This window comes from Tigriopus californicus, chromosome 7, assembly GCF_007210705.1.
Source record: "Tigriopus californicus strain San Diego chromosome 7, Tcal_SD_v2.1, whole genome shotgun sequence".
Lineage (NCBI taxonomy): Eukaryota > Metazoa > Arthropoda > Copepoda > Harpacticoida > Harpacticidae > Tigriopus > Tigriopus californicus.
Genome location: NC_081446.1, coordinates 3,590,937 through 3,604,568, shown reverse-complemented (window position 1 = coordinate 3,604,568; position 13,632 = coordinate 3,590,937). Strand labels below are relative to the sequence as shown.

At 41.4% G+C, this 13,632-nt stretch overlaps 1 protein-coding gene across 13 annotated transcripts in view; it reads left to right on the top strand.

Annotated features, from left to right (window-relative positions):
* The first annotated feature begins 812 nt into the window (after positions 1-812).
* The window catches only part of LOC131883214 (potassium voltage-gated channel subfamily KQT member 1-like), a 53,590-nt gene continuing 40,770 nt past the window's right edge, over positions 813-13,632 (top strand). For 11 of the 13 annotated variants that reach the window (XR_009373596.1, XM_059230614.1, XM_059230613.1 and 8 more), the window contains exon 1: positions 813-1,351. Coding sequence is in view for 12 of the 13 variants with exons in the window: in XM_059230614.1 (XP_059086597.1) it covers positions 1,056-1,351 (296 nt within the window). In the remaining variant the exon portion in view is untranslated. Of the gene's footprint in view, positions 1,352-1,664; positions 1,912-3,623; positions 4,379-13,632 lie in introns of those variants that run through there. The other 2 variants (XM_059230616.1, XM_059230621.1) reach the window with 2 other exon arrangements.

Sequence of the window (13,632 nt, the reverse complement as noted above, 5' to 3'; positions counted from 1 at the left end):
GGAATTATTACTTTGGCACTAAGGCACTTTAAATCGTATCCATATCCTGTGGAAGGCCAAATACCGTTGGAAGTTTTTCCCATACCTAACTTATCTTTTTCAATTTCCAGCTTTTGCAAATGATATGAAAGAATTTTTGATGCATGACTAACTTTCTTGATACTGAATTATTCACATGACCAAGTTCAAATCTCAAGTTCCTTTAAGAATCTCGCTTGGCTGTCTCATCGTAAACGGAACTTTTCTTGAAAGATTCGCTATTAAGCACTGCACCACCCATCAGTAAAGATCTGGGGGATTAGGCGGTCCTTTTTTTGAAATCCTTCACCATTACCTATTCTGTGGTAAAAATCCGGCTCAAAAGATTTCAAGTTCTTGCATATCAATTGGAATTGAAAATGAGGACCCGAGTTTTCCCTGTCATCTTTTTTACGGACTTTCAACGAACTATAACAAATATTATCCCTAATTTACTCAGCTTCAACTGGTCGTTCTCATTTCTTTCATGCGCGTCTTTATTAGACCTGAGGCCTATCTTTTAAAGCCCGTACCTCGGAGTTAGGGACTTGGACGTCAACCGGTATGAAACTATACTTATCAACGTGGTGAGCGAATGCTCATTCTGGGTAACGTCCAAGACTTAACTTTGAGGTATGAGCGTTTAAAAAACTGGCCTCTGGTAAGGATCTATTGAGGAGCATTACGAAAAGAACAATGAAATCTAGTGCAAAAAACATACATGTTTCTTCTCCCAATTGACAGAAACTTTAAAACAAATTCGTTTGATGTCCAAAAAAATTCATTATGAACTATCAAAATATCTTCAGAAGGGTTCACATTTAAGTTCGGTTGGCAAAAAGGTAACCCATCCTCACGTGAACCGTGTGAACAGATTCTTCTCACGCTCAGCCTCCGTGGCCTCTCCCAATGATCTCAGTTCGAAGCATAAGAACCAAAACTCGAACCATGTGGCCAACAAGCGATCGCTCTCGACCTCCTTGAAGGACACCTCCTTGCATGTGCGCTCGGACAAGCATCACCTGAAACCACCCGAAATGAAGCTCCAGCCCCGCCCACCCGAAATGAGGTCAGGTCCAGGTCGAGCTGTGATATTGGCCATTGGCTCCGATGGCGATGCGGATGAGAGTAATCAAGGAACGCCTTATGACTCACCCTCACGGGTACCTCTCCTTGGGCCCGGCAAGAAAAAAGACAACCTCCGCGAGAGGCGTCTCAGGAGGCGTGTCCAGTTTGAAGCTCGGCGGGCCCGATTCAATGAGGTCATGGCTGCCGCTGATGAGGAGGAAGAGATCCGAGACCAAGAAGCCCGCAGGAAACAGGAGGAGGCCAGGTACGTGAATCGCTAATGTCGGATTATCAAACTCAGATCTAAACACCTGATGCGATGTATGTTGCAAAAAGTGGAATGGCCATTAAGGTAGAGTGCAATAAGTTAAGTTCCTCTTCCATTTTTGGATAGGGTCAACTTTGTGCCACATTGCAACTTCAGGCAATTTTCCATTAATTGAAGGTACATGGAGCATTTGTCGGTATTTGAATTTCCCACCCCTTTCTAAAGCTTACAAATCTCGAAATTTTGTCGGAACAATTCTGGACAAAAGTCAGAGGGGAGAACGGTGAAGGTGTTGCGATAACGATTCGACTCCATAACCTGTTTTCTTATCTTGGTGTCAGGTTTCAACTTTCAATAATTCAATCCATAACAAGATATCTCTCTCAAATCACCCTTCGATTTGCCCCTCCCACAAGTCGAATTTTTCATCCAATTTGTCTAAAATAAAAGCAGTGGCTCTCGAACGATAGAAATCAGTGAGTGATAATGGGTTCGATTTCTCGCCGGGACTTTCGACCTAAATGTGATTACGATGTATACGCCATGTGGTTGGACAAGTAAGCTTTTTATTCAAAATTCTCTTTGTCTTCACTTTCTTCCAACGGCATTGACGTGTATCAATACTGAATAGTAAATAATTGGTGATTTTTGAAGTCATTGATCAACGACCGGGTTTATTATTGTTGTGAGGAAAGTTTTCCGTTTCCTCACAAGAGGGCTCGTCTATTTTTTCCCACGGAGCACGTGGGATCAGGAGCGCCCTCTGTGACGGAAAATGGAGTTACAAACGCTTTGTTCCACATCATTCGTAGATGGTGGACACCATGCCCCTCATATATATATTTTGCAAACTAAACTGTACGTCTATATCCCTAAATCTGTATTATCATGACCGTTGTAATCCTTCAATTTTCGTAACCGTAGTGGTCCTTCTCACAGGAAGCTTCAAAGCACTCAAGATCGGTTAATCTGATTACCTCCATTAAGGGCAATGTGCCAGATTGAATTGAAATCAATGGTGGGGGGATTTGTGGAAGCTGTTTGTTTGTGGGTGTTTCTTTGGTGAGATTTCCTTAACTATTACCTTCGCTTGGGTCTTGTAGACGTATAGTCGATCGTGATTGGCTTGGAACTTGCAAAGTTGAACAAAGGTGTCTTTGTTCCAACAGAGAAGTCACTGTACCGAAAACCAAACAAAGTCAAGTCACGGTGCATCCGGTTATCGCGGGCCCAGGAGGCCATCATGCTTTTGCTTCTTGGACAGTTGTTACCTTTTTTGCCTCTTGCTCCGAGCTCGATCCAGCTGAGCTTTAAATCCTCGACTGTCTCCTCTCTTGGAATTCTATCAAGAAGCGAGAAATTACTTTTAGTTGGATTTTCGAAGGTGAAGGAAGGTGTTCCATTCGGTGCAAAGGGACGCAAAGTGAAAATGATTGACGGCCAACGGAGGGAAAATATGTTTTCACTCTACAAAAAGATCAATTAACCGATATTGGAAACCTCAAGAGGATAGTTATCCTTCACACACAAGTATGCCACCAACAACAGTGTGCCTCTCCATGGAGCTCTATGAATTTCCTGGAGGAGAACAATTTCTCTCTCTTTGTGCTGCTGACAACTCTTTGTACGGCCGTGGAGCATTGGTTCTTCGTGGAGGAAAACAATAGCATTGTTTCAAAGATATCCTTATCTCGAAGTGGCTTTGCTCCACTTCTTGGCACCTCGTATTCAAAAGTGCTTGAAAAAGAGCTATTTTGAAAACAGCCAATCCTTTGATTTTCCGTGATATCTGGCGATTGTCAAAGGAGCCAATTTGTCATAGACTCCCATTGAAGAGTTCATGTCCAGGACTGAGCAAGCACTCTCTTTGATTGGTTGATGTATTCATTTCATAAACTAAGCCTACCTTCATGTTCTTATTGTTCTAAATTATAACCTAGAGAGCCTTGCAACGTCGTCAGGTTTCCTGGGTACCTCTTGTACCTTTCTAGCCTTTCTATTCCTACGATAACGGTATCAATATGAAAAATTAAAGCCAAGATTCCATGCTGTGCGAGCACGATTTTCTAGTGGTCCATTCAGTGTTGCCCCCGACTCGTCAGACCCGGTCATACCGAATGAATGGTGGACCACTGAAGATCTCTGGAACACTCAGCTGACTTTCCTTAAGCTTAAGATAGTGCACGACTATGGATCAAATCTCCCGGTTCCTGGAGCAACGAGAGTCATGAGATGCTAAATTGTGCGATCGGAGATGGAACGGAAATTTTATGGAAGCTTCTTCACAGAAGACAGTTGGTGCCAAACAGAGGAACCGCACTGTTCCCCCCTTTTTTAAGAATTCTATCTAAATCCTGGATCAAATTGACGATCGATTTCCCGGCAAATGTCAGTGCCAGATCAACGATGAAGACCAAAAAAGACCGGCCTTCATGTCCACTACGCCTTCAAATGCAAACCGTCTTGGCCATGTGTGTTTCAAACCCAAGTCTCAATAGTCTCGTCAGCCAAGAAGGAATCTTTCATTTCCTGAGTGTTACTCAAGTTCCAAATTGCGGATACCGCGACGTGAAAGACAGATAAATGTACCACAACCATCACAGCCTCTTCAACCAAAGAGAGCTCAAAACAATCGTAAGAGAAGTAATAACAGTAACAACAACAACAACAACAAGAATGATACCAATAAAATGAGGATCAGCAGGTTCGAGAGCACCGAAAATATCCAAGGCTCCAGGATTACACAGAGATCTCCAGAACGCCACCAGATCTGTGGATTGAGAGAGGAAAAATGTGGTTGACTCCACTCAGTTGTGAAGGGCCTTGGCCCCAGTTCGGTGGTGGTCTTTGTCACAGTTTCAACAGCAGAGCTATGCACGTCCAAGTTCAACTCTATCAGACGAAGAAGGGCCTCTCAAGTTTTGTTTACTCATCGTCAAGTTCTGAAGAAAAAGCGACGCTTGGGTAGAAATCCAACCTTCAACGAAACACTGAGATGTACGCCTTGGGAGATCCATTTGGAAAGTAAGACCAATTTCTTGCCCTCGGCAATTTTCGCAATTATGCAAATTCCAAATCTAAAATGTAGATTCACTCGCTTATCGATAGGCTTCAAAATACTTTTTGGGGGGGTCCTTTTGTGATATTGCAAAGTGACCCAGACAACGCAGGTGCATGAAAATGGATCCTTCATAGTGCATTACAATGGCTATGCTGGGTTCATTTTTTGTGCATTTAAACTCACCCTGCATTCCACACTGCGGGATGAATGCTTTCAATTGGACCATTATTACAAGACTGTGACATTGAGATTGTAACAAATAGCGATTTTTTGCGCCATCTGAACACTCTTTTGTCAACCTATTCAAGCACCTGTTCTCTGAGAAAAAACAAACAATTTGATTGTTCCACTTTGAACCAAAAACTTTGCATTTAAAAGCGATTTCTTTGATCCAAACCAAGTTCACTACATTAATTTTTTTTCCCATGGCTTCCACATTTCCCAATCCATTCCACTCTAAAGTTCAAACCAGTGGAACAACTGGTTTCATAACATGTAATTGAATTGGTTAGTTTCATAACGCTTTCAAGGTTTTATCTGCAAGGGAGATCCTTGAGGAGAGATAATTTTCCAAAACCATATGGTTCCCATCTGATTTGTAAATTCAATTCAAAACTAGAATTCTTGTTTACTGAAGCACCTTAGAGGTACAAATAAGTCAAGTACGTCAGTGTGACGTCATTTCTCACTCTCAAAAAGAGTATCTATGTAGACGTCCTCATCAATAGACGGCGAAGGGAGTAAGCTAAAAGTCAAGTGTTCCGGATTGATTGCGCTTATGCAAAATGGAAATAGACGCCGATTGCGAGAGCCACGAAGCTGTTAACCCTTTGCATTCTTTTTTAATGATCGCACAAGGGTGACGTCATGAGGGTTGTAAACATTCATGTAATGAATAAACAGCGTTGGAAATGAAGAATCAGACCATTTCAATCATGACGTACTTAAACATTTACGAGTGAAAGGAGGATTGTTTTCGGCGAGCTATTTTCAAACCTAAATAGATTGGATGGATGTCACGGATTGACGACTGATACGAAAGTAGTTTTCCGTAAAACACTCTTCATTGCTCTAGAGAAGCAAATGTTTCATACTTATTGTATGACATGTAAAGCAATGGCAATTTTTATCCCCGCTCAAAGTATGCTTTTCACACCCTGCCCGTCCGAGCGCACTTTCTTGGTCATTTTTAGGCAGCCTCGTGCACAAATAGAGTTGCTCATTAGGCCACTTGAATTACATACATTTTTAAAGCCAAGGAGTGAACCATAGATCGAGTAGAGATCGCACTATACTACATAAACTCGATCTTTTCTCGATCTAAGATTCACTCCTTGGCTTTAAAAAACTGGGCTCAGGATATTAAAATGAACCAAGGACCTTCTTATGTGCATGGCATGATGTCATCAAAAGGTTGTTTAACAATCTGACATGGGTATCCCCTCCCCTTGGTTTGACATGACGTACAAACTAGTCCCGGTTATTGAAAATACACAAGTTTTTCCGGAGATCATCAATTACGCATGTGAATTAAAAGATAAGCAGTAAAATGTACAGATTGGCGCACTAATTTTGGGTTTTGCTGTCGTATGTTGTCGAGGAATTACCAAGCATGATGCAGATTGTTCCTTGTCTTTACATCTTATCCTTCCAATAACGTCGTCTGTTTGTTTTCTTGGTAGATGGAATTTGTTTATATTCCCTATTCTTTTTGATTAGCAAAATCAGTAACTCCCGATAGTAGTTGAACCCCATATTTGGGGTCCAAATCCCCACGACTTATAAATTTAAGCATCAAAAACTCTTGGAAATAGTTTTATCTTTAATATTGCTTTTTAAAGATCGAAATAAAATCCCGCAAAGCGCTTCTTCCAGTTGTTACTATTGGTCGTAATCATCTTGTCCTGAAAATTGTTAACGTCACTAACAATGAGAAATGTGACACTTTAAAAGACTTCATGGAGCTTCCCTATTTAAATGAAACGTACTTGGGCGCTAATTCACGACTTGTCCGTCATCTAAATATGACCATGTAGCCAAATACATGCCCTATTCCATTAGCCAACAATACATTCAAAAGCATAACTCAATATAAATGTAAGTAAAGCAAATGATATGTACTTTATTTCGAATTGCCTCTCTGCCTTAGGAGAAAGGTGAAACACCCGGTTGGCCCTAGGCCCCTTTGAGGTCGATGGCGAAGCCATTGCCAATGTACACTAAGAACAGTACGTAAATATAGGAACGGAGAAAAATGCTTTTTAATTACACAATTGCGCAAGGTATCAGATTGAAATTTTGTACAATAGTGGGTGAAACCTTTTCAATTCAACTTCGATTCAATAGTTTTCACGATGGTCTTCGTAATTAGGAATGACGCCGGGCGAACACTGAAGAAACTTATTAATTTGGGACTACACCTTCTCCTGAGGAAAAGTGTCCCCTGTCAAGTAAGGCCAGCCTCAATGTCGGGATACTTTTGTGAACTTAGATGTAGGCCCCAGCCTCACAAATGTCCGAGTCACCAGCCGCCCTTCAATTGAGATACTTGCAAACCTTAACGCCAATCTCGGGTGAGAAGAACTCGACCATCATTTTCCCCTTGCCCATGGAGCTCATGAACCAGTTTGGGAAGAAGGATAGATAAAGATGTCTGTGGGATATCTTTGAAATGATTCTTGTGACCATTCCTTTTGAATGTCGAGTACTGAAAAACAAAGAGGTTTTTTATACCAAATAAAGAGCAGTAAAGAAAAAACAAAAGAAATATAAAAAAAAAAAATGAATCACGAGGATCATTACATTATTGAGACTGTCTTAATGGAGGCCTTGTTGCTACATAGTCCAATTATCTGGAGGCAATAGCATGGCCCGGCTGCAATCAGTGTCATTGGCATTTGCCCCGCGTCATCACTAATTTTGAACACTATTCAAAACAAGGTTGAAGCAAATATGTCTCACCAGTCTGTATTCAAAATTTTGACGCAATACCTATCGTAATTCGTAAATTTTGCCGCAGGACAAATCTTACCAGGACTGCACAATCTCCTCTGAGATATTGGCTGGCTCATACAGCAAAAAGGCCTCCATCAAGACTGCTTCAAGGATGGACCTATTTCACGTGATTCATCTGTGAAGACGGAGCTGGCATCAAAGTTCACAACAGTTTAAGGGCACTGAACACAAAGCTTCATGGTGCAGAGACCATAATTCTGTTTCCCATTTATACTGGTCATGGTCTAGAGGCATAAATTTGTAGACACTGGATGTCGGACGGCCGACCACTTGGTTGGCTAAACAATACAATGGATTGATCGCAAACCAGTTATGTACTGTTTAGTCAACCGAGCGGTTTTGGTCGTCCTACATCCAGTGTCTACAAATCTATAGTAGAGGTTATGTGTAATATGCTTGGAGATCAGACCTCTAGTGTGTTTTCAACCCCACTGAGCATAGAAACGACAGCTCTAACGACGTCTCTGTTGAGACCGGTGAGCCTAGTCAAATTGAGTTGCAATATGATCTTGTAGTCACAGATGAAGATGCTTTAGAGGCCATCAGGGACTGGAGGTATTCAAATTCTCCTGGTCCCAATGGTTTGACATCTCAGTGTCTGATTGGATGCTCACAGGTTCTTGCTCCTATTTTCTCGTTCTTGATGCGTTCCATCTTGGATCAGGGCAAGTTTCCATCTTCCTTAAAGTTAGCTCACGTTGGTCCATTTTTAAAGGGGAAGATACGAGTAAGTCGCTCCCCAGTAGCTATAGGCCCATTTCTCTCACTTCGAATATTGCGAAGGCGTTAGAGAAGATCATGAAATGAAGTTCAAACTTATAGAATTCCTTGTTATCCAAGAAGTCATAGCATCCAACCAACACGGGTTTCGAGCACATTTTATCACGGTTACCCAACTGACTGAGCATATAGAGCAGGTCATCGAGGAACCAGAGAGACACGAGTCAGTTGTTGATGTTGCATATCTTGATTTTGCCAAGGCCTTTGATAAAGTTTATCTAGACGTGGTCTCACAATTTCTCTAATACCTTGATTGTACGATCATGATAATGTGTCAAAGTGACATTAAACCAGCTTGGGATTTTGCATGCCATGAGATATGATTTTAGGCTTCTACGCTTAAATTTAAATATTTTTATGTGTTGAAAAACAAAAATATTTTAGGAATGACTTCACGACATTTTTTGCGGACTTCCTTCCCATACGTTTGACATCCGTAAGGATGAATGAAACCATCTTGGGTAGAGGTGGCCAAAATTTTCGGGTTCTTGCGTTGGTTCGAGCCTCGAATGGCAATCCTTGAACCAAGAATGTGCCCCCAATCATCACAGAGTGGAACTTATTGCAATTACAATCATGTACAAAATATCTAATGAGCCATACTTCTCGCAAGTTCACGTTTTTAGATAGAAGATGCGGTTAGTGCAGTTTCCTAGTGAAAGAGAGGACCCCAGGCTGATTCTTTGCCCCAACTGTTCCTTGCAAGACTTTTAAATGTTAGCAGCATCCACAGACAAAGAACAAATCTGACACAGGACGAAACATTGCCCATTGGCATGAGTATAGATGCAGTCTGTTCCCTTAACTTTCCGCAAACTAACAGAAACGCTTGATCTTTGCTTTTGTTGGATTCATCTGTTGTGTTGCTATTCTACTTTCAGATACTTTCAGGTAATAGTGACCCTTTTTAAATGAATTTGGAATGCTCTCCTAACTTGGCTCAAGGAAACCTTTAACAGGAGGATTGGACATGGCAATTGGCGAAGCTAGGCCACTTTGTGATCACAAGGGATCCTACCATACATTATAGAAAAGCGATTCAAAACAAAAAAACGTCGTGTTTTTATGACAAAATGTTGAGTTATCTTACTTTAAATGAAAATATAGAAAGTTTCTGATTGATGCAATAAAAAGTCTACAATTTTAAGAATAGGTAATTATGAATATAACAAAAGATGTGCAGTTTGGTCTCAAATGCCAGTACCTTACTGCCTGTTTCCATTTATGACTCGGTCAAAGCGCTGTAACAAAAAAAAATCTGCCTAGCTCCGCTGATGTCCACTCCTCTAGTTAAAGGTCTCTCTGCTCGGCTCAAGTAACAGAGAAGTTGCGCTCGAGGTTTGCTCAATAAGTAGCAAATCCTACTTGAACCTCTCAATGAGATTGTGTGATGCTAGGTTACATTCGCCGGTCAGCCTGCCCAACTAAAACTAATTTTGCAAAAAAATCCGAGATCAGGATTAGACTACATGAAATGGCCAGAGATTATGATTAATCAATGGAACGTTAACGGAGCTGGAGTATCTTTTCATTGGGACACCCATCAGATGGCTAGGAGTGCGGGGAAGTTAACACTCTTTATTGCGTAAAACTCGAGCAAGCCAGAGTTTGAGAAGTCAATACGTAAAATGATGTTTTAAGTACTCGTTATAACAGGTTCATTTTAATCTACAGAACCATCAAAAACCATCCAAAGCACAAGCAAAAATTCATTGTTTAGCCATTGATAGCCAGCCCTTGGTTCAAGTTTTGGTCGACGCCCTGCCTGTTTATGAAAGCTTGGAAAAAGCGTCTCAATCTTCAAAGACGCACTCCTTTTGAAATGGAACAGTTTTGCCTTTAGTTCCAAGCCTTGCATATTGAAACTGGTACCATTATTACAAAATTGCTACAGAAACTCGATAGTGTGTCTTTTAATGGGGGGTGGAGATTGGTGGGACTTGACTGTAAATGGGTCTAATTTCCCGAGAACTTAAGCTCCCGCTCTATCATGACTCGACAAATGTGGTTACAATGCTCCGCAACAACTGCTCCCAATTTTTTCCATATTCATTCAGTCATGAGTAATGCCAAATGGTGATTGATAGAACAGTGAAAACATTAACTTGACTCCGCAAACATGAATGGTGTGAACTGGGTACTTTATCTTGTGACATTCAGAAAGTTCTTGCCAGACAGAAAAGTCAAAAAGTCAAGGAAAATGATAGGAATAAAAAGGCCTGATCCCAGCCTCGATTCCCAAGAGCTTCATGATTTATTCAATATTGACTACAAGATGCTCTTGCCTCTTGTCCAAGGGGGAGGGGGAGGGGGAGAGAGACTGAGATGTGAGGTCATTGAGGTCGTTGTCGGAAGAGGTGCATGTTCATCTATCATGGAACAACTTATTGGAAAGTGGTAGGTTTGAGGAGCCCTTCTATTGGGTGGATGAAAAATTTACATGAGATACAGATTGAACCTGTGAACATGAAACTTGGCTTTCAAGGCTACTCTATTGTCGACAACATTGGAAAAGAAATGATTCCTTCCATGGCATGATACAATTTCAGGAATACAAACCCCGAAGAGTGTTCATGCATTATGTAGTTATCAGTGGAACATACGCACAGGCCTGACTAGCTCACCGTTTTCGTATTCCCGTAAAGTGAGGGTATGTACGGTTTGTACTAAGTCTTCATGGTCGGCATGGAATAGAAGACAAGCGGAATGGCAGATATATTGTAGTACCTGTATTTGAGTTGAGAACGCAACCAATCGCATTAAAGTGCTCCATTGGGAGAGTATCGAATGCTGGAGCAAGAAATTGAAGTAAAAAGGGTTGCCAAACATGCAATGGATGAAAAGTAGCGAAACTTATATCCTCGAGAACAATTTTTTATCTGCAGTGTTGGAAGGCTTTGTTTGGTAAATGTGGCAGTATTGGGTTGTAAATTCATCGAGTTTAAGCATGCAACAAAGCCAAATTGACCCTTTCACGATGACTTGAATCAAATCAAACACAGGCTTGTGACTATTACCCTGAATTGACCGAATTAATGCAGTTTTCCATCTCATAAATGCTAAGAACTTTTAATTTTTACAAGCGTATTTTAATATTTCTCTCTTGGAGAACTAGATTTAGACCCTTTTCAAACTATTCTGCTTATCTGATCTGATTCCAAATATCAAAATATTTAATATATTTTTTTCTCAAAAGTTGAATTTTCTTAGTTGTTGGCCAACTTGCCAAGTTTGTGCGATATTTTTGAGTGCAGACAAAACAACGCCAAATAGCATCCACATGTCTCACTCTTGCGCATATTGACAAGTCATCTCGTTTGAATGAGCAAACAAAGAAAGAGCTATTTGCATTGAGAATGCAGTTTTCAATGCAGAATAGAAATTGACATTGAAGTATGGAGCCTAATGAAATACCTTTTGAGGTCGTGACAAGGCGCTTTTGTTTTGAAATAGAATGACCGAGACCCAACGACATACATTTCTTTAGTTGAATATCGAATCGTGTTCGTTCCCTCGAATGGCCGAGGAGGATCCTTTTGTCTTGCTCCTGCCCAGCCATAATGGTAATTGTAGGCTCTTTCAAAGTAGAGCTTTCGCCAGGTGGCAAGTCCGAGTTTGGCACCCAACGGCCAGACATGTGGGGATTTTCCGTTCCATTTTCCATGTTCAGTAAGCGCCGAGATGAAGACGATGAGGACGAGAGGGCCTTCAATGGCTTGGAGTTCCAAACGAACCAAGCGAAAGCTAGAAACTCGAGAGGACGAAAGAGGGCCGAAGGGGAAGCGGATTCAAATGTCCCGGTAGAGTTAAGCAGTGTTGCCATCTCGTTTCAAACAGGTTCGGGCCCCCGCAAGTCTGGGAGATTGAACGGAATTTTGATCATTGCAGTCACCCTGGTTGAAACTGGCGTGATGAAAAAATAAATATTCAATCACTAACCCTCTCCGAAGGGGCTTCTTAAGAGTGCTGAAGATGGCTCCCAATGGCATCCCTGAAAATTATCCTTTCTTTGCGGACTCGGAGAACTCGCTTCAGTGCTTGACATGTCCAATGTAAGACAGGCTTATTACCAGTGTCAGAGAATGTTCCTCTGGGCTCTTCGTCGTTTATATAGAAGTGCCATAGAGAAACAAATGCAATCATGAAAACTCAAGAGCACTTCAGTTTTACACTCAGTCCCCAAGAAGTTTTTGTGTTTGTGAAGTGCCACCAAAGTGATGGTCTCGATTGGTTCCAATCTTGAGAGTGAGGTTATGCTTCAAATTGAGCCTGACATTGCGATTATTTCCGCTATGCTTTTGAACAATTTGTAACTAGTCTCTTTTTTTCCTGATGCGCAATCAGTGTCTGACAAAGAACAATCATTAGCCTTGGCACATTTATCGAGGTTCCTTGCTTTTTGAACGAGTGGAATACTGAGGTCCACGTGAAATCGGTCAGGAACGCAATCTTCCCAGTCCCTAGAGATACGGACCTCGGTAAATTTGTACGAGAAAAGCCAATAAAAAGTATTACTTTCCAAGTCACTCAAGTGGCATATACTCTAGGACTGTAAGAATGAAACCTTCATTAAGCAGATCGTATTAGTTCAATGATTTGTTTTGTACAAGAAACGTGGAAAAAGGAGACGGAATAGTGTTTGAACGTCCAAATGTGTTTCCTTTCCAAGACCAATGGGCGTCACAAACAATTACCTCTAAACGCCTACCGATGATTCGCTTTATTTTGTCACGAGCAATAACAATAGATTGCAGGGGCGTGTCCCTGTCATTCCCATTGAACCTACAAGTACTTGCAAAGACGTCATGCGGTTCAAACTGAGGATTAATTGTTGATTTAAGGGCGGCCTTTCATTCAAATGGTTCGTCTGATCAAGGCGGTCCTTTGAAGGAATAACAACCCAATATGGCATCAAGCAAGTTAATTATTGCTATTAACTAATGGCTTATTCAAGAAGAAATTCGTCCCTATGACGTTGTAGCACCTTTGCCGCCCATTTTTCAGGCCTATGGATTTCAAATAGGCGAGCCATGGGATCCCTTCGACAGCGCATGTATTAAAGTACACCGGATTTTAAGATTGTGTTTTATGTCCAATCTTGATCGTCGATGTACAGTGAAGCCCTTGTGTGCTTCTAGAAATCTGGACTTAGGGTGGCCTGATCTTCCTGCAGGTGGCAGATTGCATTGGGGAAGTCAGTAGCGAGCGGGTCTCGGTCTTTGTTCCCTCGATCGTTGGTTACTCCAGGGAACACTGAAAGAATTGAAGATCGCACCATACGATAAGGAACGAACCAATCATTGTTGTACCACTTCGTGACAGTCGGATGGTATTTTATCCATGTGGTAATGAGAGAATGGGCAGAAAAAAGAGAAATGCGACACTAACATTACTGACTTGATTTTAGCATGGCCTAGAGCCT